This window comes from Carettochelys insculpta, chromosome 14 (assembly GCF_033958435.1).
Source record: "Carettochelys insculpta isolate YL-2023 chromosome 14, ASM3395843v1, whole genome shotgun sequence".
NCBI classification, from domain to species: Eukaryota; Metazoa; Chordata; order Testudines; family Carettochelyidae; genus Carettochelys; species Carettochelys insculpta.
Window position 1 is genome coordinate 2168191 of NC_134150.1, and position 27874 is coordinate 2196064.

The following is a 27874-nucleotide window of genomic DNA, read 5'->3' on the forward strand; positions in this document are numbered from 1 at the left end:
GGCCCGGCTCTGCTCGAGGGCTGGCTGTGACATTGCACACCAACACGGAAACAAGACGGCACAGCGGGGCACAGACCCAGAACATTCCCTTGCAGCCCCTGCCTTGGGCTCAGGGGGGAGCCCAGGGCCCGGGGAAGAGGGTCACCCAGACGGAGAGCTAAGGACAGTACTCTGAGAGGGAGCCCCTCTAAGCCCCAGCTCCAGGAGTCGCGGGACTCTCCCCCACGCAGCTCCCCAGCTGGCTGGGAGGCTTCGCCTAGCCCCGCCCCTCCGGCCGCGGGACTACATCTCCCAGCAGCCCTGGCGCTTCCAGCCCCCTCCCCCCCAGCGTGCGCATGTGCGTCACCTGCTCGCCTCGGCGTCGCGCGGCGCGGGGGCGCCCAAGATGGCGGCGCGCTGGAGCAGCGAGAATGTGGTGGTGGAGTTCCGGGATTCGCAGGTAACGAGTCTCCCCCCGCGCCCGCTGGGGTGGGGGGACTAGGGCGCATGCGCTGCAGGCTCGTCCTCTCACGGGCCGGGCAACGGGGCAGCGCTGTCCAGAGCCGGCCCAGCCTGAGCCCCGCCCCCCACACCGCTCGCATGGGGCCCCCCCTTCCGTAGTCCGAGCCCCCCCCCTTCCGTAGTCCGAGCCCCTCCGTTTGGTTCCGGGCGGCGCCTGTGCCCCGCCTGGAGCCCCCTGAGCCGAGCCCCGTCTGCCCCCCGAAGCCCCCAGCCCCAGCCCGGCCTTCGCCTGCCCCCGCAGCCTGAGCCGCTCGTGTCTGGCCCCACTCCAGAGCACAGGCTGTAGCCTGCACCCCGATTCCCCCTCCCAGCCTCCTGCCCCAGCGCGCGGGAGCGCAGGACCGGGAGGGCCGCAAGGGTCCGAGCCCCTGTCCCGAGGCAGGGCGAAGTCTAGCCCGGAGCTGCCAGTTGCTTGTCCAGCCCGTTAACGGTCTCCAGGGATGGATGTCGCGCAACCTTCCTGGCTGGCTTGGCCCAGCGCTTGACTACCCTGGCAGCTGAGCGCTTTTCCAAACGTTCCACAGCACCTCTCTTGCTGCGGTTCAAACTCATGACGACTTGTCCCGTCTGCAGTGGCTGAGGAGCACAACATCTCTCTCTCTGCTCCATAGAAACCTGTTGCGTAGTCGAAGGCTGTTACCATGTTCCACCACCCGCACAGTCATCTCTGTACCAGACTAATCAACCCTCTTTTCTTCAGTCCTTCGTGGGAGGTCATATTTTCAAGACCTTTAAACATCTTTCTAGGTGTCCTCTGGGCTTTGTCCATCTGTGTCTTCAAGAGAAGCGCCCACAACTGGATACAATACTCCAGTCGAGCCCTTACCAGGGCTGCCTAGAATTGAGTAATTGCTAATTGTCTTAGTCTGGGTCCCCGCTTGCCTTGAATATTGATGGCTGCTATGCAATTTTAGGTATGCCAATTGCGTCCCAAAAATTGATTTTGCAGCCTGGGCTATTCGCCCCTGTCCTTGCTGCAGAGTGCTGATAGGAGCACTCCTCCCACTGGCATTCCTTAATTCTTGTGGTTCACGTGGCACCCCAGGAGATTTTCCACGGCAAGTGTAGACCCAGCCTTATTGACGACATTTCGGTTAATGTAACCCAGAACAATCTCTCTTTTCAAAAAACTCTCTTGTTCTCTCCTAAAGAGACAAGGCGAGTGAGGGGTATGTGTTTATTTTAATGGACCAACTTCTGGTGAGAGAGGCAAGCTTTCAAACCACACAGAGCTCTTCAGGAGCTCTCTCACCAATAGAAGTTGGTCCAATAAAAGCTATTACCTCACCCATCTTTGTCTCTTTAATATCCTGGGACCGACATGGCTACAACAGCAATGCAATGCAATGCAAACGCCTTCCCATTTTGTATCTGTGTGGTTGATTTTTCTTCCTTAGTGTAGTATTTTGCACGTCCGTATTAAATTTCATCCTATTTATTTCAGACCGTTTCTCCAGTTTGTCAAGATCATTTTGAATTCTAATCCGGCCCTCCAAAGTGCTGGCATACATAGGTACTTCCTGTGCTATTGTCCAAATTATTTTTCAAGGTATTGACTAAAACTAGACCCAGGACAAGTCTCTGTGGGACTCCACTTGCTATATCCTTCCAGCTTGATTTGTAAACCATTAATAATGTACGTCCAGTGTGGAAGGTTCACATAGGCTATATTTCTGCAGTATGTGTCGGAAGCAGTCATATGAGACAGTAATAGAAGCCTTATTGAAACTAAGACAGTAATTTATAGTAAATCATATTTCTGTCAAATATTTTGTCTTATTGTTACAGTTAATAACTGAGATGCTTGTAATTGAAATATTAGCAAAAAGTCTTTTTTAATGGTACTTTCTACATTCTCATGTTCAGGATTTCCTTGAGATGTTAGTTGTGAGAAGCCTTCAATAAGGAGAGAGAAATAAGTTAACAAAATGTAATTGCAAAACTACAGGGATTGGCTGGGATACTCAGTGTGTTACCTGCAGCTACTTTTAATTCAGTTGCAGAAACCTTTTCAAGTTGACTATCATTTTAGCTTTTTCAAAGCAAGTCCTTATTTAAAGTGAAGTTGAATAAAAGTGTGAGCAGTAAATTAGATTCCCCATATACTTTTAGCTATGGTACTTTCTGTTTACAACATATATTTTTGAATTTGCTGGTGTTTCTTTTTAATCCAGGGTTTGAGCGAGATTCCCCCAAATTAATCCTATTCTTTTGAGAGGTGCCCTGGAATCATTTAGGACTATAGGTGTTTGGGACCTTGGTTTTGTGTGTTCTTCTAACCTACCGGATAAAACATACTTGCCTCATTTCTCTGTTCTTACAACGTGCTTCCCTCCCTGTCCCCCCAGTTTATTTTTTTAACTGTAGACTTGTCTGGCTGTTACCTTCACTTAACAGTTGGGTGAGTGACTTCTTCAAAGTATTTTCAGTTTCTTTTTCCTGAAGCTGATTTTGGCAATCTGGTGAGTTGCAGCTAGTTTCTGTGCTGGTGATGGTTGCCTCTACAACCCTTGCAAGGTGATGGGGACCAAGATCTAGTTGATTTATGAAAACCTGTCAGCTTTCCTCTTCCACATAGCTATTGCGTTTAAAGTTCCTTTAATGAAATAGCAGAAAGATCTCTAGCACTAATCACGGTGGGAAATCCGCTTGGCTTCTCTTCTTTGAAGCTCTCTTATGAGAGTGTAGTGACCGTCAAATATCTCAACAGTTGAGACAGTGCTGCTAAGCAACATATTTTTCAAAGACTCGTCATTTCTGTTGCCAAGAAAAGGATTTTAAACTGAAATTTGTTGCAATGCATGTTTTGCTGAATGCAAATGAGGCATATACCTAATCAATTGAGTAACTTTTTAATTGGTTTTGCTTGATTGCTGATCATATATTTACCCCCTTATTAAAGTAATCATACCAAGAGTTCTAGTGTTTTCTCCAGCTTAATCATCCGAAATCTGTGCAATTTCTGTCTTGTTCATACAGTCACGATCCACCTAAAACATATGGGGAACTGACCCATACCCAATGTGCTGTTTTTATAAAGATTTGGTTGCTGGCGAAAGCGTTTACACTCGTTTCAATGGCAATTTGTTTCTAGACTATGTTCATTTGGGTTTGATTGGAAGAAGATCTGGAACCTCCTTTTCAAGCAGGCAAACTCAGCTATTGGAAGCTGCTGTTTATAATGAAACCCTCTGACAAGTGCATCCAGATGCAGATGTTTTAAAATATAGTAAATAAGGAAACATGCTTAAAAGAAGCACTAGCAATTGCCATGGAAGTTGGACACAGCAGCTCTGTTAAATACAGTTCAAGGAATTGCACCTGGATTAGCCCTCTCTGGTCCAGCAAGAGTTCCCACTTTTACCTGCCAACAGTCAGCTGCTTAGTGGGTTGAGGATTGGCTTGCTAAACCCAGGATTGTGAATTCAATCCTTGAGGGGGCCATTTAGGGTATCTTGGGGCAAATGTGTGGTGTTTTTTTTTTTTTCAAATGCAATCTGTCAGGGATGGTGCTTGGTCCTGCTGAGAGGGCAAGGGCTGGTCTCCATGACCTCAAAGGTCCTTTCCAGGCTGCGGGATAGGGTAGGGGGAACTCAAGCCTCTCGCCTTCCTGAGCCACATATTTCCAGGCAGCTAGTGCTCTGCCTATACTGTGAATTCCCTGGAAAAGCCAGACTGCCTAAGCAGGCCTGCTTTACTTTTCCTCTCGAAGACAGAGAACAGCATAATTACCACAACTGCATTATCGCACAGCTTTTTTTAAGGCCTCCTGTACACTAAGCCAGGTTGTTGACCTAATTTCTATCACTTCAGCTACACAAAAAGAAGAGCTGAAGTTGCTATACTTACTGCAGAGTCTGGTGTGCAGCAAAGTGGATGCTGCCTACTCTTCTGCATTGACAGGAAAGCACTCAGATTGATTTATCATGTCTAAGGAGATGTAATAAATCAGCAGGTGGTGGATTGATCACTGCAACAGAGACCAGCCCGAAGTAAACATGGTAAAGGCATTATCGGGGGAAAAAACATTAACACAATAAGGGCCTATGCTACACATGCCAATAAACATAAAAGAACTTACTCCAAGTACGGGTCTCTAGCCAGTAAACCAAGGCGCATTTCAGTGGTTACGTGTTTCTAACCCCTTTTGCGCAGAGCAAGGCAATGCACGGGGCCAATCCATCTGAGAAAGGCCTGCCTCTTTTCCCCCTTAGGTAGAAGGCCTTGTCCATTTTTGGGATTGGAAAACAGGCCCTGAGTTACTTTCAGCTCTGTTTAATCAGAAATCTTTTTTTGTCAGTCCCTGGAGAATCTAGTCTGAATCCGTGTATGTGAGTCTCTCCCCACGTGGTGCTACTGCTTTGGAATGGCTTTGCCTAGCCAGCCCCTCTTCTTAGCTCCTTGTTAGAGCTGTTGCCCCTGTCCCCTGTGTTGATCGTGTAATGATACACCAACTTAATTCAGTCAGAAGTTTGCAGGTAGTTGCCAGCGCTGTCCCACCACTTCTTTAGGAACGCTCATGTGCATTAATACGTCTTCAGCGCAAGGAATCCAGCCTACAGCCTTTGGTTTACATCTCATGTCTCTGTCTCTTCCTTTAACAGAAATAGTAAATCACGAATATGGCCCACCAGTAATGAATTGCCTGGGGAGAAATGTTAGAGATGAAGATGGTCACCCTTAGATCACTAGGCCTGATCAGAAGAGAGCAAATCTTATCACTTAACAGGTTAAGTCAGGGGTGGGCAATAAATAACCCCCAAGCCAGAGATGGTTTGCCAGGGTTAGCCCCCAGCATGCTGCCAGATGCTTTATTTACCTGCTTGGAGCTCCCCTTGGCCAGGGAAATAAAGCACATGGCATCCCGCTGAGGCAAGCTGTGACCAGTCCATGGGCTGCTTATTGCCTGGCCCTGGGATAAGTGAGATGTGGCATGTTCTCGCTTCTTTTCCTTCCAGCTGAGATGGACAGCTGTGGTGGTGACATCTTCCGTCGGGAAGCTGAGGACTATGGCGGCTCCTTCCTTTCTCCTGAGAGTGGTTTCTTGCAGATCAGCAGTGAGGTCCAGTGGGGGATTTAGGAACGGGCACTACCTGTTCTAGGACTAGAGGACTTCCAGCCCCAGGGTTGCTAGGCTGGTGCCTTTCCCCACCATGCTTGCTTGGACAGGCTGGGAAGGGTTATGTGAGAGCTCTGCTCACAGCCTATGCTAAAGCACTCGTTCCCCCCCCAGTCTCTCACTGAGCACTTCTCAGCAGCAGATCTCCAGTTGTTTTACGTAGGTGATCCTCAGTGTCCTTATCCCCCTGTGACAGCTGGGGAAGCTGAGGTTCAAAGAGGTAAAGTGACTTGCCCGGGGTCATGCTCCAGACCCGTGACAGCCTGCATCCCATCCATGCTGTAGCCTTGCTGCCCCTGTGAAATGAACAGTGCACAGATGGTCAAAGAGCAGCCTACAAACAACAAACCCTTTGTGCTTACGGTTCTGTGCCGAATCTGCATTCCACCTAATGTTTAACACCAGAATGTTACCCGGGGAAACTCCAGGCCCCAGCCTGTCATCTTGTATCTCCAAGCAGAAGGCCACATAGCCGGTCAGCACTACAGGTTCTGACCTTCTACAACTGTTGCTGGAATTGATGGAGGTTGCAGCCTATGGATTTATTAATCCTAGTGAATATGGCCCCGTGTTCTTGGCAGACTGTCAGTACAGCCAAAAGGTGATTTAAAAAAGTTTCTGATTTGCTGGCACTGTGCAGGTTGGTGAACTTTGCTAAACAAGCCGCTGGTCTCTGCCCTCCAAGAGTTTATGATCTAAAGACTGTGCAAAGGTGGGAAATCACGTCCTGTGGTGTGGAGAGCAATAGTTACAGTACGTCCAAGACCAGAGATGAGTCCAGGATGTGAGAGGCTGCTTCTGAAGGTAGAAGAACAATGACCCAAAACGGGCTGCCTCATATAGATGTTTAGGAGTGAGGGGGGTGGGGGGATGCTGCCTGTGCTGCTGACTCAGCATTCCTTTCACACACACAGTAGTTTGTGCATACCTACCCGGATAAGTGTTAATGCTCAGTGCAGCAATCACAGGTCAGCCAGGAATCGAGTCGGGAGTAATTCTGTCCTGATTTTGCTTGAGCTGCATTCTGAAAGGTCACGTCGTGAAGAAGCACTTCTCTGTAGGCTAAACCTCCGCACCCTAGTTGACGGTGATGTTTTTGCCATAATCTTCACCCACGTTGGAGCCTGTCACGCTGGAGCAGCCATCTCACTACAAAGTGACCTCATTTGTGATGCCGACAAAACGGTCACCCAGCACATGAGACTGCATACTGGTGCCTTGTCTGGTTCCAGTCAGTAGTTAAGTTTTATGGCATTGACTTTTGTCCCGTCAATGCTAACTCATTGTCTGCAAATATGATATACCAGTACCTAAAGCATTAATTACAATCCTATAGGAAGGGTTATGAAATGGCAATGAGCTTTTAAACACAGGAACAGCTGGAAGAACTTATTTTTAAGACCTTTGTAGAAGATGACTGCAACTTGGAATTATTGTCTTTCTCTCAGCTCAGCAGAAAGATGGACCCTGGACCAACAACATAAGTTTGCTTTACTCTTGCAGTATTAAATAAATACCTGCCAGTTGTCTAGCTCTTAATCAGCCCGAAGGCGCTTACTTCCAGCTGTTTTCCTCTTAATTTTTGATAAGAATAGAATCATAGGGCTGGAAGGGACTCAAGGAGGTCATCTAGTCCAGCCCCCTGCTTCAAACAGGATCAGCCTCCACTGAGTCATCCCAGCCAGGACCTTGTCAAGCTGGGACTTGAGAACCTTGAGGGATGGAGATTCCACCACCTCTCTGAGTAACACATTTCAGTGCTTCACCACCCTCCTGGGGAAGTAGTTTTTCCTAATATCTAACCTACACCTCTCCCTCTTTAACTTCAGACCATTGCTCCTTGTTCTGCCATCTGACACCACTGAGAACAGTTTCTCACCGTCCTCTTTAGCGCTCCCCTTCAGGAAGTTGAAGGCTGCTATTAAATCACCCCTCAGTCTTCTCTGCTGTAAACTAAACAAGCCCAAATCCCTCAGCCTCTCCTCATAGGTCTTGTGCTCCAGCCCCTTAATCATTTTTGTTGCCCTCCGCTGGTCCCACTCCAGCGCATCCACATCCTTTTTATGCTGAGGGGCCCAAAACTGGGCACAATATTCCACATGTGGCCTCACCAGTGCTGAATAGAGGGGAACAACCACTTCTCTAGATCTGCTATTCTCACTATTGTGACATAGATAGCAATTTCCTGCTGTTTCCTAGCAAGACCATATTAATTAAGCTTAAATATCTTTGAAGTCCACTGTGTCAAATGAGTGGTTTTTATAGTAATGTGGATCGGGTTACACATAATCCCTTGGAGTGGGGAGCGATGTGAGATATAGTATATTTCAGAGGACAGTGTGTCGGAGAAGAACGGGCTTTTGAAACAAAAGGTGTCAGATGGCTTTTCTGGCAAATGTCTAGGGGGATGTGAATGCAAATCCATGACATCTGCTTATGCAAAAAACCCAGCCTTTCAAAGCTAGGGTTAGGTACCTGAAGAGATGCCTGGTGCTCTGCTGAGGTCTGCTGATCACCTGTTACGTGAGACCCAGGTCAAAGGCCCAAGCTGTCCCAGAGAGAGACTTTGGTTTGGTTTTGGTTCCGAAACCGTGCCATTTGTGACCCAGTCGTGAGTTTTGAAGGAGTGATGCGTGAGAGCCCTCGTGGTTGTTGATAAGCTTTTTTTAGCGTGCAGTTAGGGCTTTTTAGTCTTTCGTAATATGTTTTCTCTGTGACGCTTTTACCTTAAGAATAAAGGTGCTTGCTCATAAAGAGCTGTGTGGTAACTTGCGCCTGTAGTTTCTCCACAGGGTATATCCTCTGGAGAGAGAGCAGAGCACAGATGTTGGTCCTTCAGGCAGGAAGACTTGGTGGGAATATTAGCGTGTAAAGAAGGAGGAACAGTAAGGCAGCTCTCTACCCAAGCGAGGTGACCGCTAAGGCTCTGGGAACTTCGATTGGGTGCCCCTTGAGGGTCACTCAGGGAGGGGAATACAGGTACGATTACCTTGAACTGTGACGGAAATATTATGTGGCAAATCTCCCTCCTTCCTTTTGTTACGTCCATAAATATAATGGGGCACTTTATCCTAGGAATTCTATTAGTGGTTCTTAACTGGGGTCCAGGAGGGTAGCCTGAGCCCTTGCAATTTAGGGCTCTAATAAGGGAGTGGTGTTACATCCTTGGCTTCAGGGTTTGGAGAAATGTACGCGGCCCATACTAGTCAGAGGACTCAACTTACCAGCCCAAAAAAATACCAACGCTGAACAAAAATGTAGGGAAGGCTCTCAGCACTACGCTGCTCATAGTTTTGCCAGGCAGTCAATAGAAGAAAGTCAATGTGATTCCTATATATATGTATATTTTTTTTTTTTTCCCTACTGCTCAGTTAAATAACTGCGACGTTGACCAGAGCCTTGCTCATTTCACAACTGATACTGGTCCTCAAAGCTCTGAGCGGCAGCAGGATTACTGCAGCTGGACATCTGCAGACTTAGGAAGACGGCACTATGTTGCTTAATAGTCAGGTCATATTTGGAAGCTTATCTTTGCATCCATGGGAGCTAGACATTTTTTTAGATACATTTAAATTATATGTAAATTGATGGCTCAGGCCCTTGGATTTCCATATAGAGCTTCCCACGCACCATTAACAAAGATGTCAGTTTTTCAAGACCTACCTGTTTTTTCTCTTCGTGCACAATTGTATCTGCCAGTCTGTTCTTTCTCAGCCTCTTGGGAGGATTTAGGTGTCACTTAGTTCCAATAAATAGGAAAGTCCAACATGAAGAAGATTGATATATCTTAACCATCTTCCACTGGTGCAAGTCTGGCCTACATAAATGGTCACTCTTCCCATACGTGCAGGGCTGTAAAAGGTGGCCCTGGAATAAAAGCCAGGTTAAGATTTTTTTTTTTTTCTTAAAAGGTTCTTCACATCAGGAATAGAAGCACGTTAATAATACTCATCATAAAACAGTGATTAGAAGGTTTCCTCTGTAGTTGCAGTGTTTAAAGGAGAGGCAGAGAGCTCTCCATGCCTGCAGCTGTGTCTGTCATATGTATTCTTCAACCTACACTGCAGAGACATCTTCACACTCCCTTCAGATCAGCTCCCCATCCCAAATTCTGTGGTTTGCGGGGGAAGATAATTCTTTTCTCTCTGGTGTCAGGCAGGCTTTGCTTCCCTCCTACCAGCTTGGGGCTTCTGGAAGATAAGAGGACAGGTTTTCCTGTAGGATTTCACTCTTGCCCATGGCCTTGTTTGGTTGGAAGATTGAACGGATGGATGTAATCTAGTGTTTTTTCTCTTTGACAGGCAACTGCTATGTCAGTGGATTGTCTTGGACAACATGCGGTACTCTCTGGGTGAGTGTGACCCTCTCCAACAGAAATCTGTGGCAGTCTTTTTTGGAAGGCAAATCCGTAACCTTCAGGCTGATTTTGATCGAAGAGCTGATGTCCTGCTGGAGGAGGGTGACACTGAATTCTCTTCAGCGCTTTCTGGGTCACATTTCCAATGCACTAGAGAGTGAAAAGACAGAAATCTTAACTCAAACACTGCTGTTGTTTCTGCAGTGGATACTTTCCTGATCACACCGCTAAGCCGGTGGAGTCTTGGGCGTGCCACTCTGCCATGGCCACCTGCAATTCTGTTGGGCGTAGGGATCACCGATAGTTTTCTCTAGAATCCTAAATTAATTCAGACTCTTAAGTTATGCCTGGCGATCTTAGATTCTCCTCTCGATTTCCCTGCCAGGTGAATCTGTGCTGTGTGGCTACCCACTAAACCAATGCCCCCAGCTTATCCTACCATGGTGTTCCAAAGCTCGCCTCCTGCACCCCATTCCCTGTTGTGTGAGACCCTGGCGTATGCGTGAGGGTCTCAAAACAGGTCTGAGAGCAACTGACTCCTCTGGACACTGGCCCTGGCCTTTTCCGTCCTGCTGGGGAACGTGAGGGAGGAGTGGCTCCCTTCATAGATTAGGACCAAGGCTGAGCACCCCTGAGCACTCAAACATTTGCCTGAGCATGTACCAGGAGTTCAAGCTTCCCGCAAAGGAATTATGTATTTGAAAAGGGCAAAGCCCTGGCCTTATGCCAAGATGTGAAGGGGCTCGCTGGGTCACACCAGGCCCAGAGGAGGGTGGGGGAAGCAGTTGCCATCATGGTCCTCTAGTGATGGATGAGTGAACGACCTGCAGAATGCACGCATGGTCTGCAGTGCCGTTATTGGAGAGAGCCCTCCAGACTGGGATGGCACGTTGCGTGGGTATTGGGCTTTCAAGGCACTGCCTCCCTTTAGTACTGTCCCGCCTTATGGGGCTGGTCTTTAAACGAGATGTGCTTTGCTCCCACCTGTCCTGTTCTTGGGGGTGGGGGGTGCGCACGCATGCTAATAACTCGTTGCCATATGTGAATGACGCATCACCAGCCACTAGCATATGCTTTTCCCAATGAAAGATGTGGCTGCAGCCGTCCTGCTGGCTGCCTGGTTGTGCATCGTGCTCGTTCCTCCCTATGCATCTCTCTCCTCAGAGCAAAAAGACAACCTCTTTGGGTACCTGTCTCTCCCCCGCCAGACCTGCCCATCTCCTCGTTGCCGTCACATCCCCAGCACCATCTGACTTGCACAGGGCAGCAAGGACTGGAAGCCAGCATAGGTCTGACTGGCCATCACTCCTTTGTGCAGGTCTTGGTTTTGCCCATGTCACTCGCCACTTGTCTGAGTATAAAACATCTTGGGGGGGGGGGGGGGTCAGCCCTGCAATTCTGAAAATCTGCTGTGTGCGCCATACCCACAGCTGAGCCCGTTCCCAGGCCCCTGTGAACACCCTGCACATGCCTGTCTCCCACACACAACGCGCTCCGCAGCCTCGCATGGCTGAGAATGTAGCAAACGCATCTGAGCGTACAGCTGGCTAAGCCCGGCTTGCGAAGGCGACCCAGCTGTCTCTTGGCGGTGCTGTCCTGGGCCCAGAACAGCTGCTGGTTCACCTCCCACCCTTGTGTGCTCAGTAACCACTGAGTCAGGACTTTCCAGCTCCAGTCTTTCACAGAAGAAACTTCAATGATCCTAACAGAGAGGGAGCCATTAGTCTGTGTTCTGTCAAAACAAGTCAGCTGTGCTGTAGCACCTTAAAGACTAACAAAGTAATTGATTAGGTGGTGAGCTTTCATGGGACAGCCCCACTTCTTGAGATGTAGAGCCTTACCAGGGCAGACTCAACATAGAAAGCACAGAGGTCCAAAAATTGTTATCAAGGTTGGCAAATAGAAGAGCAGAGAGCGGGATGTGGCATGGGGAAGTTAAGTGTTAGCTCAAACCTCAGAGTTTGTGAAAGAGCCTTATAATGGGTCAGGTAATTGCTGTCCCTGTTCAATGACCCTGATACCCTCTGACCTTTTCTGTCTGTCTTAGTCTTCTGTTCCTCTTTGACGTCTCCAACCTGTGAGCCTTTCAACACTCTGGACTTTACTCGCTGAACAAACGGGGGCTGAGGGAATTCAGGGTTTGCCAGGTCGCAGTGACCTTTGCCTTGTTAAATGCTCCTCTTTAGTTTGGGCACGGTAAGCAGATTGTAAACTCAGCCTGGTTTCAGGCCAAACAGTGATGATGTGGGCTCTTTGTGTGACTGTGCCTTGCAGCCGCCGCTTCCTCTACATAGTTAACCTGGATGTGCCGACCGAAGGTCACCGCAAGATCTCCCGGCAGAGCAAATGGGACATCGGTGCCGTGCAGTGGAATCCGCACGACAGTTACGCGCACTATTTTGCAGCTTCGGTGAGCTCGCCCTTTGAATGCCCTGGTCCTGCAGTTGGATCCACACCTGTGGAACCTTTGCCTCGATAAAGCTGGTGGGGCTCAGGAGTGGCACACGTGGGGGACACCAGCCGCTGTTGTCTGAACTGTGGCCCAGCCCCTGAGGCTCTTCTGCGAAGGCTCTGCCCCCCACATTGCTCGCCTTTATGCAGCGCAGCCCTCCCATGCTTGAAAGTGATGGGGCCATGAGCAGTGTTCCCTCTACACTGAGCACTTGGGTGGTCGCCCAGGAGAGATTCAGGTGCTGCCCAGCTGATTAGCAGAGCGCCCACCTCCAGCAGTGTGTGTTTCTGTTGGTGGTACACATCCACACCTGCCTCAGTGCACATAACAAAAATTATTCCACTCATGGATGGAAAAAGATAGCGGGAACCTTGGCTGTGAGCCTCTGGCCCCCTCTTTTCCAGCTCCCCTGCACAGGGCTCTAGGCAGGGACCAGAGCAGCCTGTCTGTGCATATCCTATGACAAGATCAGGGCTTATACTTGATTTGTTGCTGGAGAGGTGGTAGTTCTTAGTGGCTGGTCAGCAGATGGTGATTCTAGATGGCTCTTGTCTCTTCCAAGGAGCCTTATCAAAAAGACCTGGCCCCAGACTGTCATTGCCCGGGAGGGCAGGGCAGGCTCTGCGTGTGTGAACCCCTCCCCTTGTGTTCCATTTCTTGCTCTCTGCTGTGTTGTTCACGGCACTGCTGCTGGGATGTGGTGCTTGACCCAGCCTGTAAGTCAAGCTGGTCAGTACTGTCTCCTCTGCACAATGAACACAGGAGGGAGGAAAAGCATCAGTGCTTGCAAATGGGCAAAGAAGTCAGTCAGTAAAGAATCGATGCTTGTGGTGTGCAGAAGGTACTAAAGTGGCTAAGAAGCACTAATGTGAAGCTCTCCGAAGAGGGCTGGCATGGAAACTCGGTGCATCTGAGCTTCCGCTTCCAGCCCGGCCCCTTCCTGGCTAGGTGAACCAGGCCCTGCAACAAGAGAGAGAGGAGCCCCTGCCAAGCCTGTCTCCTGCCCCTTTGCGGTGACCCCTGTTTTTGGTCCCAGGCATTTTTCTGTGTTGGCCTCGCCCATCTCCTGGTCCAGTCTAAATGATCCACCTCTGAGAACCTCAGGGCTATTTATTCCTCTGTATCACAGAGGTATCCGTGTTAGTCTGTACCTTCGAGAACAACAAGAAGTCCTGTGGCACCTTACAGACTAACGGATATTTTGAAGCATAAGCTTTCGTGGGCAAGGAACTTAAAGCTTATGCTTCAAAATATCCATAAGCTGTAAGGTGCCACAGAACTTCTTGTTGTATTTCTCTGTACAAACTCTTAGTTGGAAGTGTGCGTGTGGAGGGGGGGTCATCCTGAGGTGACTTTAATATTGAAATAAAACTACCTTTAAAAATTAAAAAAACAAACAAAAAAAAAAAGCCAGAAACACTGAGGAATCTGCATTTGTTGCTCTGACCCTGGAGGCAAAGGACAGGTGTCTTACCAGCACCCTCAGGTAGCTGGCTCTTCCCAAGTGGCTTACAAAGAGGTGCCCTTTGCTACTGCTTTTTGCTACTGACGTGTGACGGTCCCAGGCTCTAACACCCGGCAGTCCAAAAGCAGCATAAGCTGCAAGCGGAGTCAGAAGCTTCTCTTCAAATGCACGCTGAAAAAGGAGTTCGGTGTCCTAGCAATGCTGGTTCCAGCTTCCTCCGAATGTTGTAGCTAAGCAATGTGAGCTTTGCTAGCTCCCAGTGATCCCGGGCATCCTCTGGCAGCCTTTCCTTCAGAAGAGCAGAGCTAAAATTCTTACCCAGTGTCCAAAGAGCATCCTTTTGTCCCTGCCGTAATAAGTCGTAGCTGGCACCAAGCCCCACCACAAGTGAATTCCATTCCTCTCCTGTGTTTATATGAATCCTCACTTCTGAGGCAGGTTGAGGAAGGAGTTCGTTACTCGGGTTCATGTGACCTCCCCGCCTCCAGGCTAGAGACCCTCCTTTTCTCTCTTGTTGGCTGATGCTGTGGTGGCAGTATGGGAGAAGCCTCTCTGTGGGCTAAAATGTCTCACTTGGAGGCAGGACGTCTGGCTTCCCTCCCCTTGAAGCCTGCATGCAGCATTCTCAAGACCCTTCTGAAGTCTTCATTGTTTTTCAGAACTCTTTGGAGGCAGTGGGGCTGCCCGTTTGGATGAACTGCACCTTGGGTGGCCCCTCTTCTTGCCGCCCGTAAGGAGTGTGAGATGCCACCCTGACTCGGGAGAGAGTGCCATTTCTTTTGCATGCTTCGCATGCCCGCAGGAAGCATGTGCCAGAGTTGCTGGGGAAGGACTTCTTATTTTTTGGCTTCTTCCCAAAGGAATCTGCACACGTGTTCTCTGCTTGTCTCGAGTCCAGCCTGGAAAAGTTTGTGACCTTCTATTGCAGGGATCCTCTTATTCCCCTGTCTGCGGGATAGCCACACCCATTCCTCCGGGGGCAGATGGAGACCCCCTGAAGTCATTGCTCACCCATCTGGTTGGTGGATGTTGGGAAGCACTCACAAAGCAGGCCGCTGTCGCTCTTTGGCGCCAGAGGCTGTGTTTCTGGAGGTGCCAGCTTCCGGCTGACATGTGTGACTGAGGTCCTGCCTGACACATCCTACAAAGAGACGAGGCAGTAACCGTGGTGCCCTGGGTAAATTGCAGCGGGGTAATTGTATTCCACCTCCTCCAGAACCCTAGTTGACTGGGATTCCTCCTCTTCTAAGGCCAGGTGCAGCATTGCTGTGTGCCACTAAACAGCTGCCGTGTTCTATCACAGCGCTGGAGGGTGGTGTTTGGGTCATGGGGAAGTGTAACTCTAACTGCAGAGCTTTGAAATGACCCTTATGGCAAAAATGTAAGCTACCAGTACGCCCGTACTTTCACCACCTGTCCGTACTGTTAAAACAAGGGAATTAATGGCCATGCTTAAACAGCAGAAAGCATCATTAATGTTCTCGGTGAGGCCTCGGCCCTAGCTGGGGGATGGCTCAGTAACAGAACCTTACCCACCCCCGGCGGCATGCAGTTGCTAGTCAATCCTATTCATCAGTCGAATGTTAGAGTGCTTAGGTGCTTAGCCTCGAGCTTTAAACAGAAACTGGTCTGAACTCAAACTGATGAGCACTCTGCTGTGTCAGGAATGTCCTGGAACCTCATTGTTTGTTAGCTGTGTTACAGCAGTGCTGGGAGCCCGAGCCATGTGCCAGCTCAGTGCTCTCCCAGAGAGCTGCCCATCTAAGTAACCATCCCAGGGAGACCCCCTACATACAGCTGGCATGCCTTCCTGCTAGGAAGCAGCAGTGATGGATGTTGGGGACCTTTCATCTGCCTGTCAATTAACCCCCCACCTCCCTGGGTAAATCTGACCAGAAGGGAAAGGAAGTTCTGCTGCTGGCTCCTGGCTGCCAGTAGTTTGAGCATTGTGCTCGGGGCGCAGAGCCCAGAGAAGGACCCTTAGGGGAAACATTTGAGTGTGACATTTTGTCTCCGTTCTTATTCCCCTCTAATGTGGCGCGAATTCAAGCCAGGCTTAGACCTTGAAAAGAGTTTCCAAAACTTCAACTGCTGTCAGGCCTGGTTTGTCTTCCTCCTGCTCCCGCTCTAAGCAAAGCGTCTGCCGTGAATGGTTTGACTTGCCAGTAGCTGATGCTGTTCCAAGTGCAGGGACCTTGAACCTGACAGATCTGGAGCCCTGCGCTGCTCCAGGGGCCTTCTCCCACCTCATTTCATCCCTTTCCTTTCAGAGCAACCAGCGAGTCGACCTGTACAAATGGAAGGATGGTAACGGGGAGGTTGGCACGTCGCTACAGGGACACACGCGTGTCATCAGGTAGGTGAATGAGAAACCCAGCTCCATGAGGAAAATCACAGGGCCGGCTTCGTAGCTGGTGTTCCTTGACATAGAGCCATTGCAGCCCCTTTGCCTGGAGAAATCCAGCCCATATTAACCCACCTCCTTGGCCTGAGCCGCCCCCTGTACTGGGAGAAGATGCCTGATTTAAAGAGCGCACCTTCCTATGGCTGCAGCATGCATGTTTGGTTCAGGCTGGCCTCGGGTGTGGGTGTCGTTGCCTTTCTCCCATGGCAGGTGCTCGCCTACTGAACAGCAGCCACCCTCAAGGAAACAGACACCAGTGGGGCTGTGAAACTGAATCCCATCTGGCTGTGACGTGGACTAATGTCTGACGCAGGGCCCCAGCTGTCCTTAATGGCGAAGATGCTTGGGCGTTGAGTAACACATGGGGCAGCTCTGGAGTCTGATGCTTGCTTGGGGTTGCCACGGGACTCGGGCTTTCATTCTGTTCTGGGGACGGGTGAAGGAAACATTTCTCCCTTGTGTACTGGCTGCAGTCTGGGAAGGCTAGTTGCAGCCCTCGGGACCATTGCCAGCCCTCTCTGGCTGGGGCTGGGTTTGCATAGCGCCAACAGCTGTGATGTGCCTGGCAAAATAGCAGCTCAGAAAGGAAGCCCAGGGCTCAGAAATGGCTGGCAAGCTGGGGTTTGCTGCTAACCGCTGCCTTCTCTGGGTTGCGGTAGAAGCAGAAGTACTGTAGTTAGCTGTAAGGCAGCCTGTGGCAAGGGTGGTATAGTTACACAACTCAGGCAGGTCCCCACTTTCATTCAGGAAGCGCTTAGGGGTGATCTCCATGTGAATGCCAGGGTCCGTTGTGGAACGACGCGGGGGGTGGGTGCATGAGCTGCCTCGACAACAACGCCAGCAGCATGGGCTGGGCTCAGCTGACTACGACACTCTCCTTTGGTTTTGCTTTTGCAGTGATTTAGACTGGGCCGTGTTTGAGCCAGACCTGCTGGTCACCAGCTCCGTTGACACATACATCTACATTTGGGATATCAAGTAAGAGCAAGAGCCTCCACGGTGGGACGATGGAGGGGCTGCTCTTTCCTGTGACTGACTGACACTGTGTGGCGGGCAAAGTGACTTTCTGCTCCAGCCTTTGGCTTTTCCTCACTCTAACTAGCCCCCCGAATGCGGACACCTGTACCCCACAGCTCCTTCCCTGGGCCACTGCTGGCTGTCCTCACAGGCATCCTCAGGCCTGCTGTCAGCACGCTCCCCCACTTGTGGGCTGAATGAGGGCTCCTCATCCCCATCTTCTGCGTGGCCGTAGTGGTTTGTGTCTTAGGGTGAATTATATTTGACATTACCCTGCTTGTTCCAAGCCCCCTGGGTTCAAAATCTCCTCATCCGTTAAATCTGAGAGCCAAGCAGGCAGGGCTCCAACAGGCTCCACCTCTGACTTCCTTTGTGACCGTGGGCAAGTCCCTGGGCTTCTCCAAGCCTCTCCTTTTCCAGCCTTTTTAGCCAGAAAACTATTGTCCTACCTCACAAGGGTGGCTTGAGGGTTGTTTAATGTGTGAAGCACTCCAGGATCCTCAGTCAGGAGGCACTTGAGAAGGGGCCTATGGTGTTGGTGAATAATTAAGACCCATGTGGACAGTAACTGCTGGTTGGCTTTGACCTGATGACCTCCTTTGGCTCTGTGTAAAGTAGACTCCTTGGGAAGTCACACCAGGCGTTTCTGCTCCAGCACTGAGGCTTTGTGTTTAAACTGTCACCTGTCCAGAGATGGCTACTGAGGCAGCCTTTTGGACCCGCCAGGTGGATAACCCAGCCGCTAAACCCCAGGTCTGTCTGGCAGGCTTCTCTCAGATCTTTCTGAGAAGGGGCTTGGAAGCTGCCTGACCTTTTGCAAAGATGCCATAAGCAAAACTGGCAGGATAACCAACCAGCCGAGTGCCACATTAGGCCAGGGCAGGGCTGGTTGGAAATTTTCCATTGAATATTTTTTTAAATAGAAATCTGGTTTTGGTTTTTGTTTTTTGGTTTTTTTTGTCCTCCCCCCACGAGGAGGTATGTGGGGGGACTCCATTTTTGGTCAAAAACTTTCAGGTTTTTTAACAGCCTGAAAAATTGCAGAGAAAACTCCTTTAAATTCTAAGTATTTCGTTAGAGAGAAGAATTTCTTGACCAGCTCCATCTAGGAGTCAGTTAAAGCCTAAAGGTTGGTGTGCCTGTTGCTTTTGCTTGTCATGGGGCTGCACTCACTCACCCAGCTCAGCAACTGACCTTTGGGGCTGCCCAGCTTTATTAAATCCACCTAATTTTACTGTTAAAGCCCAGAGACAGCTTAGCAGTCTTTATCCCGATTCCATCTGCTATGAATTAGGATGTTCAAGGGCTTTGATAAATCAGCTGGCAGGCTGTCTAATTTTCCTGGAGCCTTAGGAAGTGTGATATTGTAACATCCGCCAGTAAGGCATGTGAACGGCAGTACATGTCTCTGTCTCCCGTAAGAGCCGCACAGCAGAGGGCTTATAATCTGTCCCCCTGCCCCTTCTCAAAGACAGCTCAACCACCCTGCCAATTCTACCTGCACATTGGATGCTTTACGTGTTATTGCAGAGACTAAAATCCTGATCCTTCTCTGGAAGGTGCCCCCTCCCATTAACTTGTGTGGTGTAGACTTATCTGTGCTTCAGCACCTGTCTCCTGGTTTACAAACCCAACCCCCCAAAGATAAGTGAGATCGAGGAGCCAGTGAGAAGTTCAGTTTTCAACTAGATGGGGCCTCCCAGGGTGAAGGGGTTGTCCCCAGTGGAGGAGCAGTACGAGGCTCATGCTGGTAATGTTGTGTTCCAGGGACACCAGGAAACCTACAGTTTCGCTCTCAGCAGTTGGTAAGTACTTGTTCTTGTAGGTCAAACCTCTGCCTGCATTGTCCTCCACCTCTGCTACTCTGTCACCCTGGTTCTTTTCTGCATGCAGACCCCAGGCATGAAAAGTCTAGCACAGATGACCGTCCCACACAGTCGCAGCCTGGGCAGTGACTGTCCCTTGGAGATCTGCCTCTGAGGCTCTTTTCAGAGATGATGTTTTAAAGCAAATTTCAGAGGGGTAGTGGGTTTAGTCTGGTTTGGCAAAACAAGGTGGAGTCCTGTGGCACGTAGAAGAGGAAAGCATTATTTGGGCAAAAGCTTCCTGTGCTTTCATAGCTCATTCACATAGCTAAGCCAGTCCTGCATTTCACCCAGCTGCCTCTGCAGCTCCCTCCTCTGGCCACACTGGATACTCAGTAAGATGCCAGAATTCAGCTGTAAACTCGACGCGATCAGGCTGGGGCTGAACAGAGACGGGGAGTGGCTGGTGCGCTCCTTGTTTGGTATTCCAATTTGTTCATCAACTGTCGGGAACGGGCTGCCACCCTCTTCCCTTCTGCCACTGAACTGACCGTGTTAGGAGGGGTTCTCCGCGTAGTAATAGAACACCCCTATCTGTGCAGGGGAATCTGTCCCTGCCTGCCTGAAGTGCCTGTTCGTGCAGGTGACAGAGTAGGAAAGATTATACCCAAATACATGTGAGTCGTTAAGGTGCTCCAGGACTCCTTGTTGCCTGAAAGCAGGATGGAGGTGCACAAGGAGGAGAGGCCGCCTTGAGCTGCACCCTGGGCTTGCCAATGCCAGAATCCCCTCCAGAGCTGCAGGAGTGGGCAGGAGGCTGGTTGGCCTGGAGAGAGGAGCACCTGGTGTGCTACAGTGTGCCAGACGGCTGGGGGCAAGGGCTGGCTGATAGCACAGAGAAGAGAGTGATCCCACGGAGGGGCCTGGGCCCGTTCTCCTCTCCTTGGCTGTGACTGGACTACAGCCACACCCACCCTGTTTGCAGGTGAGGCTCCGGCACTGTGCTGCTCTGCCCCTGTGTGGAGAGCTCGAGGCACAGCGCGCTAAGGACTCGGTCTTGTGGCAATGGCTGGCTCTGAAGAAAGGGGAGGAACCGAGTTCTCGTCCCACGGCTGCCACTGGCTTTCTCTGAATCTCTCCCCCTCCCCTGCCCGTGCTTACTCTCCTGCTGGTGGGTGGTGGAAAGGCTCTATGAGGTCCTGGGGACTGGGCAGTGGGGGGGGTGCTGGGAGGCTGCTCTGGAAGAGGGTGCTAAGCTGTGTGGTGCCTGTGATTCAGAGACACACAGCCTCAGTTGTTCCTCCTGCCCTGCTGCTGTTCTCAGAACCAGGCCTCTCTGCCCTAACACAGCTCTTCGGTGTCCTCTGACGTTGGCTGAACCAGCTGGGAAACTCGAGGCCTCCAGGGACTGCCCTTGGAGGGCTGCTCACACCCCACCCTCCCTCTGGCAACCAAGAGGGATGGCTAATGGCCCTTGAGGGGGCTCCCCCAGCAGCAACCTTCTTCCCAGGCAATGAATTCGCAGTGCTGCAGCCCTCTTGCCCTGCAGCCGCATCCTGTCTCGTGCCTCTCTTTGGGAGCTGGAGTGTAGAAGTTTGGAAGGCTGTTCTCCACTTCTTTTAAAAGGGGTTTTCAGCTGAAGCAGGGAGAAGAGACACGCAGGTAGCTTAAGGTCACTCTGAACAGCTGCACCTTCCACATCAATGCACGCTTGTTCTCTTGGTACAAAGCAACGTCTCTGTAAGTGGTGCCTTGTCTTTGGCCAGCTCTAAAGAGAGCCATTTATGTATGCATGGGGACAGGGCAGGGGCATCAGAAGGAAAGATCTGCCCCTTAATCTAGTTACCATCTTGTTTGACTCTTACTTTTTAATGTCTCTTATGATTAGAGGAGAGCAAACCATTTTCATCCTTCAGGCCTGGGATTTGTATGCTGGAGCCCTATGGGGTGCACGTGTCTCCCACTGCAGCTTTCTTCCAAAATCCAGTATGTCCTGTGACCATCTACCACATAGCAGGTTTTGCAGTGCCCCTGGAGCTGGGGCCTTGGTCCCTCCTTTGTGTCTCTCTCTCTCTCTCTCTCTCTCTCTGTCCCAGCCCAGACCAACTGCTTTCCAACTCCCAGTTCAAATTCAAACCCCTCAGGCTCCACCTCCCCGTTTGTCTGCAGCCCAGAGGTGTCACCTGGTCGCCAGGTTACACTCAGCAGGAGCCCCACACACTTTGAGGGCTACACACCTATCCCCCACTACACCACATCTCTCCCCACTTTCAGACCAAACTGAGTGGGGTCACTCAGCCAGTGACCTGGGGAAGTTCAAGGCCCTCCCTGCATGATAGGACATTGGCTGTACGCATGGTGCTCCCCTTGATGTGCACCATCGCCATGTCATAATCCTGCGGGGGGCGGGGGGCACTTCATGTGGTACAGCCAGGCAAGTCCCGGTGGTTGACCATGCACTGAAGTGCCGATGGAGCTGAGAAACAGCCAAGCCGTATGCTGCGTGTGGTATCCCATTCCTTCAGCAAAATGCCTTGTCTTTGGCCTGCCTTACCTCACAGAAAGTAGAGCCCCACAACTTGTCTTGAGCAGCCATCTCTGTTAGCTGAGTGCTTGGCCAGCTGCCCACAAGAGAGCTAGCTGACATCCAGCTGATTGGCAGAGCACCTGCAGTCAGCAGCGTGTGTTTCTGTGGGGTGGTTCACGTCCATGCACCTCAGTGCACAGAACAAAACTTATTCCACATATGGATGGAAAAAATTAGAGAGAAGCTGGTCTTAAGCCGTGGTTTCTCTTGAGAGTCACACGCACAAATGTTACCTTTTGAGTCAGGGCTGCTGAGCTGCATTTGCCATTAGTCTCGAAGAAGCCAAGAGCTCTCCAGACGGGGCAACACAAATGTCTGTTCCCGCCTTGACTCTCCTGCTGAACCCAAATGCTCTGGGATTCCCCACCTCTGTGGGGCATTTCCCTTTGCCTCCAGCACCGAGCCACGTGCAGTGCATGCATCTAGGGCTTTGGCCACACATGAACACTCAACCTTCGCTCCCACCGCGGCAGGGTGAAAGTCCTAAATGGTAGTGATAGGCGAGTAATGTCAACAACTCTGAATAGGGGGCAGGTTCATGACAGGGCACTAGGGAGCAGGGCAGGGCTGATGCTAAAGCTGTGGGAGGTACAGGGCTTTGGCCTCCTGCTCGAGGCAGTGGCTGGAAGGTTGAAAACCCCCCATCTTTTGACTTGGGGAGCTCTGATCCAATTCACAAGAGAGCCGCATGGGGCCCCCGAAGCCCCTGTAGCCTCTTTCTGAAAGACAGCTGCAGTCTTCCTTGCCTGCTGCGTTTCCATGAAGTGCCTCGCTCCTGGGCCATCTTTCCTCTCAGCTGTACAGCCCACACAGGCGTATGAATGGTCCGAGATGCTGTGGGCCAGCTCTGCATCTGACATCCGCTCACTGGCCCACCTGACTGGTCAAGCTGTTTCTAGCCGCTGCTCGCTGACTCCTTGTCTGCCCCACTCCCTCCGCAGCTGGAGCCTCCCAGGTCAAATGGAACAAGAAAAACGCCAGCTGTTTAGCAACCAGCCACGATGGGGATGTCCGTATCTGGGACAAGCGGGTGAGTTCCTACTAGTCTGTGGGTGGCCTCTGCATGTGCTTGTATGGGGGATCAAGAGGCCAGGCCAGGTGTTTTCTTGCCTGCTTAATGATCAGTACAGGGCGAACGGGACACAGGTGTAGTCTGAGATTGAGGGAGGGCTGAATAGTTCTCTCCTCCTGGGGTACATCAACTCATCTAGATACTTACGTAGTTTTCCAACAGGCTACATAAAAAACAGGAGTAAAGTCAGTACAGTCTAAAAGTTCATTCAGACAGCGACTTGCTTCTACTGCTGCATGTGCTTTAGGCTGAAATGTAAGTTCACTATTCCTATTCCAGTTCAGTTCTGTGATATAAGGTGGTAGAAAGTCAGCAAGTTTCCAGCAGGAGTTGTCTGCGATGTGTTTGTAAGTAAGTACTTTTCAAGTGAGGTGTAACTTGCTGCTATGCAAAAGAAAGCTGACTCCTCCAAAGGGTACAGGAATCTGGGAAGGTTGACTGGCCCTTGTTTCAAGACCTCTGATAATCTGAGGGCCGTGTTTCTCAGCCGGTGGGATGCCGCTGGGGCTGCGTGAGAAGTCTGGGGGCCTTTTTTTTTTTTTAAAGGGGTAATTTAATTTGGAGAAAAAAAAAAGCTTGAGAAGCCCTGCTCTAGCCTTTTTCTCTCTTTCTCTGGCTGGGGACCTGAACAAGAAAGTGGGAGAGCGCTGCCTTCACCTGGCTTCTTGCTCCTGAGAACTAGCGTGGTGTGTACTAATACACCTCTGATTGCAGAAACCCAGCACGGCAGTGGAGTACTTGGCAGCGCATCTCTCTAAAATCCACGGCCTGGATTGGCATCCGGACAACGAATATGTCCTGGCCACTTCCAGCCAGGACAACTCTGTCAGGGTAAGAGTGTGTGAGGAGCGCCCGGGGCTTTCAGTGACATCCTAATGGCCTGTCTTAGCTGCCCTGGAAATCACTGGGGATCTGTCCATTGACTCCAGTGGGAGTTAGATCTGGGACTGGGCATCACCTGTTAGGCCAAGCATACTTCCGCTCAGCATGGCTCCTGAGTCACCATGTGTGAGGCTGATAGCCCTCCTCTCTGGGGCCACCTCCACCCCATTAGTGTAGGGATGTGTCTGACGATAGCCCGGAGCTCCTTGGCACACGTCCGGTGCTTTGTCAGAGCTGAGAATTACATGGGAAATCCTCCCTGAGAGCGACGCTGCCTGACTCACCACTGGCTTGTTTTCTGCTTTTGTGGAAGTTCTGGGATTACCGTCAGCCTCGGAAATATCTCAACATCCTCCCCTGCCAGGTTCCGGTCTGGAAGGCGAGATACACGGTGAGTGAGAACGCCCGTCCTACCAGCCTAGAGCCTGGGGCAGCCGTGGGAAGCTAACCGGCAAGGCATTGCTCCAGCTTTTAGTAACCCGACTTCTGACAGTGCTGGTCAGTAAGAGGAGAGCATCCTTCAGGGGAGCCCAGCTCATGGGAGGGGGTGCCTCACAGCTGTAGTGGAGACCCACCTATGTGGGGCTTGCAGCTGGACCCTGTAGAAGGCCCTGCAGCTTTGGCTCAGCGGTTTCTTAGACCCTCTCTCTGCTCTGTTGCTAACTTACACTGCACAGAGCCTGTCACTGAGCAGTCTGGCCAGGCCTCTGGCACAGTCCCCACTAAGAGATTTGTCTCTCGCATCTCTTCTGTGAAGTGGGCCCGGCTATTCTCCTGGGCCATTGCGTGTTTTGCATAGGTAAGAATGCTGTGCTGGGGTGTATGCGGAGTAGTTCCTCAGCTTTGGGGATAGCCACACTGCAACCCTGAAAACCCATGGCAGGGCAGCCGACTGAGGGGAGCTAAAACCAGCTGTGTTGGGGCTCAGACCCAGCAAGGGAGATGGTCTCGGAGCCAAGACTCCACCCTGAGCGGGAACATGTGCGCTGCTGTTCGTAGCCCAGCAGCACAGGCCCAAGTCAGCTGCCCGGGCTCTGAGACCCATTGCCTTAAGGGTTGTCTTTGCACATATCCTGTGACACGGAGCCATTCAGCATCAGGCAGTAGCTGCTGTCGCCAGAATGAGCCCCTCGTGATAGGTAGTCCCGGTGCGGCATCGGACCCCAACAGCACAGCTGCCAGGGCGTGAGACACGGCCACCAGTCACTCTGAAGTCAGCAGGAGGCGTGTCAGTGGCAGCGCGAGCGGGAAGGGGCTGGATAGCAGGGCTGCGGGGAGGGTGAGCCGTCAGGCTGAGCAGCCTCTCTTTGGGTGGGCCTTTCTCCCCCAGCCTTTCAGCAACGGGCTGGTGACCGTGATGGTTCCCCAGCTGCGGCGAGAGAACAGCCTGCTCCTGTGGAACACCTTTGACCTGAACACGCCGGTGCACACCTTCGTGGGGCACGACGACGTGGTGCTCGAGTTCCAGTGGAGGAAGCAGAAGGAAGGTGGGCGCGGGGCTGTGGCTGCCGTTCTCGTGTGGCTGCCAGTCCAGCATTGGCCTCGCTGCTGCCAGACTCCAGCAACTGCCTAGCTAGCCTCTGTCCGCTGTCCGGTCCCCACCGAGCGTAGTTCATCGGTACGCGCCGTGCAGCGTGAGGCCGCGCAGACCGTTCCCAGGCTAACGGAGCCGATCGCGGCAGGTGCTTGGAAAGAGTTTCTCCCGCCACCCCCCAGTGCACAACAATAAGATTACTGCATAAAGCAAAGGGGGAAACTTGGAACAGGCGGATGCCCTCGGAGCTGCACCAATCCCTGCCCGGAAAAAGCCCATCCAGAAATAGCAGGTGCATCCCTCGCAATAAAAGCTGTGCTCTCCGTAGCCTGTGTACTCAGTGCATCAGGCAAAGGAGGTGGGGTCAGGGGGTGGGAATCCTCCGGCCTGTGTTCACACCCTGCTCAGCCCTTGTCCGCTATGGGACCCGCAGCCGGAGCAGAGAGCACTGTGGGGCTTGGCCTTCCTCTCACTGCAGCAGTCATGCAGCACAGGGCGTGGACTCCACATCTGCCACCACCATTTCCTTTGCCTGCTCGGGGGCGAGGTTGGCGGCAGGGGATTTTACCAGGACTAGTGTCTGCTCTGTTACGGTGCCCTTCCCCCTTACTGGAGTCTTCCTCCTGGTGCTCAGAGGGATGCCTGGGGCTTGGCTGTTCTGTTCCCATTGCACCTGCCTGCTCAGTGAGTAGGGAGATTAGTGGGTAAGCCTCACCCTAAACCAATGAGGCTTACTGATTAGGTAGGGCTCAGGCAGCCCCCCCACCCACCGGGGACCGCTCCAGTCCCGCCGCATGCTGGGGGCTCTGCTTTGAAATCAGCGCTGTGTGTAAAGCAGCTCCTTTGTGTCAGCTAATGGAGGGCTGGGACCTCGGCAGCTATCTATAGCTGTCGGTCCTCCAGAGGTTCCCCAAGTCGTGGTGGGGGAGAGAAGCCAGGACCGGATAGTCCTAAACCAGAGAACCTGTAGTGCTTGCTGCATGAGAGAGGGGATGTTACAGACAAGAATTCTTTTCCCCCTGTGTAGTAATTCACATCTGTGCTGGGACTTGCAGCTGCGTGACTTGTACCACGTTCAAAACAAGTTCATCTTAGTAGATCTGGTTCATGTCCCATGTGAAAACTTCCCCTGCAAGACATATTATTAACCGCATTGCAGTTTTTTCCTCTGCAAGTGCCATATAGTTTTTATCTCCATTTTATAGGTGGGGAAACTGAGGCACAAAAGGGCAGTGAGTTGACCAAGGTTACACAGTGAGTTTGTGTCAAAGGCCAAAACAGACTCCAGGAGTCCTGACTTCCACTCCGGCAACCTAGCTGCTTGGTTCAGCCAACTTCATACATAGGGCTGAGTCCATTGTCTGTTACTTCTGGTGTTTGTTTTCTCTTTTCTCTCAGGCTCCAAGGACTACCAGCTGGTCACGTGGTCTCGTGACCAGACGCTGCGGATGTGGCGGGTCGATTCCCAGCTGCAGAGGGTAGGCAAAATGCTTGTGGTGTTGAACCGAGGATGCTGTCCTGCAGGGTAGACTCCAGTTGTGGGAGGGAGGGGACAGCAGAGCCTCTCCCTCACACATGGAGGGAGGTACAGGCCAGCATGGACGCAGGGTGCTTTGCCTGAATGCTACACGCCCCCTCTAGGAGTGTGTAGCGTTGGTATAACCCACACACATGGCTGTGGTGGTGTCAGGAGTCCCTCCCCACTCTGCATGCCGGGTGCCGAATGTGGGGACACATAGAGCTTAAACATCTTCCCTGTAAATAAGCTTTCTCTAAAGACGTCTCAGGGTCACAGATTCCCAGGCCCTGGGGGGGTAGTTCTCTGCCACCAATGAGTGAGAAAAGACTCCTTCCCCAAGAAGACACACTCGGACGTCTTCCTGTGGGGCACCCCAAGCTCTTAATCCCCCCTCAGGCAAGAGCTTGGACACACAAACCTGTAATTCAGTAGCTGACCGTTTGATCTGAGGCACAGCCCCTTCTTACGACACAGAAATCAGATCAGTCTCTTGCAAACAGAGATTTACTGACAAAAGAGAGAAGTAAATCCTGGGGCACACACAGGGAAAAATATTTCCCTGGGATTCAGCTTAAAATCTCCAGTCAAACAACTCCACAAAAGAGGAAGAAAACAGAGCTGATGACGACAAAACAAGGTCACAAGCCAGCAGTCCAGCCACATTTAAAATAACCAGAAACCTGCGTGTGTCTGTGTACGCCTTTCCCTGGTACTTACAGCACTGAGGTTGATGTTGCAGTGGTCAGGATAGTTCTGATTTTTCATTCCAGTTGCCTGGGAGCCATTTCCCTCTTGTCCAGAGACAAATGCCCCAGGAGAGGCAGCTGTTCTCAGTGTAAACAGAATTGCTTCACTCCCAGTGGCTCCCTGGGGATTCAGGTTACCTCAGGAAGATTAACTCGTTCCCTGCACTCATTCATGGCAGGCGTTCTCTCCCTCTACTGGCACTGAGAGCACTTCGTCTCCTGCAGCCTTAGATAAGCCTGGGGTGGCTTTTAGTTCTGGAGGTCCCCAGTTCAGTCTAGGCTTGTTTCCTAGACAGACCCTAGCCCTGACCGGTGACAGCTGCTGTCAAGCTGGATAGTGTTCTGGACAAGTGTCTGCCAGGCAGAAGGATGAGACCTCCAGGGAGTTTCCCACTGCTTATCTGAGTGGTGCCT

At 51.3% G+C, this 27874-nt stretch overlaps 1 protein-coding gene and 1 long non-coding RNA gene across 4 annotated transcripts in view; one reads left to right on the forward strand and one right to left on the reverse strand.

The window, feature by feature from the left end:
• The first annotated feature begins 352 nt into the window (after positions 1-352).
• Positions 353-27874, forward strand: part of WDR59 (WD repeat domain 59) — a 53625-nt gene continuing 26103 nt past the window's right edge. Inside the window, exons 1-12 of one of the 2 annotated variants that reach the window (XM_075008530.1) lie at positions 353-439; positions 9922-9971; positions 12252-12387; positions 14554-14624; positions 16165-16250; positions 17196-17276; positions 19083-19120; positions 22649-22737; positions 23494-23610; positions 23975-24052; positions 24992-25148; positions 26594-26673. In XM_075008530.1, coding sequence (XP_074864631.1) covers positions 12324-12387; positions 14554-14624; positions 16165-16250; positions 17196-17276; positions 19083-19120; positions 22649-22737; positions 23494-23610; positions 23975-24052; positions 24992-25148; positions 26594-26673 — 861 coding nt within the window. In that variant the 5' untranslated portion in view covers positions 353-439; positions 9922-9971; positions 12252-12323. The remainder of the gene's footprint in view (positions 440-9921; positions 9972-12251; positions 12388-14553; positions 14625-16164; positions 16251-17195; positions 17277-19082; positions 19121-22648; positions 22738-23493; positions 23611-23974; positions 24053-24991; positions 25149-26593; positions 26674-27874) is intronic. The other variant, XM_075008529.1, reaches the window with a different exon arrangement.
• LOC142020562 (uncharacterized) lies at positions 4843-27712 on the reverse strand. 2 transcript variants are annotated; one of them, XR_012647442.1, is made up of 4 exons: positions 27432-27712; positions 9284-9487; positions 5321-5916; positions 4843-5146 (listed from the first exon to the last, which is right to left on the reverse strand). It is a non-coding gene; the product is annotated as an uncharacterized LOC142020562 (long non-coding RNA). The 2 variants fall into 2 exon arrangements; XR_012647441.1 differs by lacking the exon at positions 27432-27712 and having other exon boundaries at positions 9284-9896.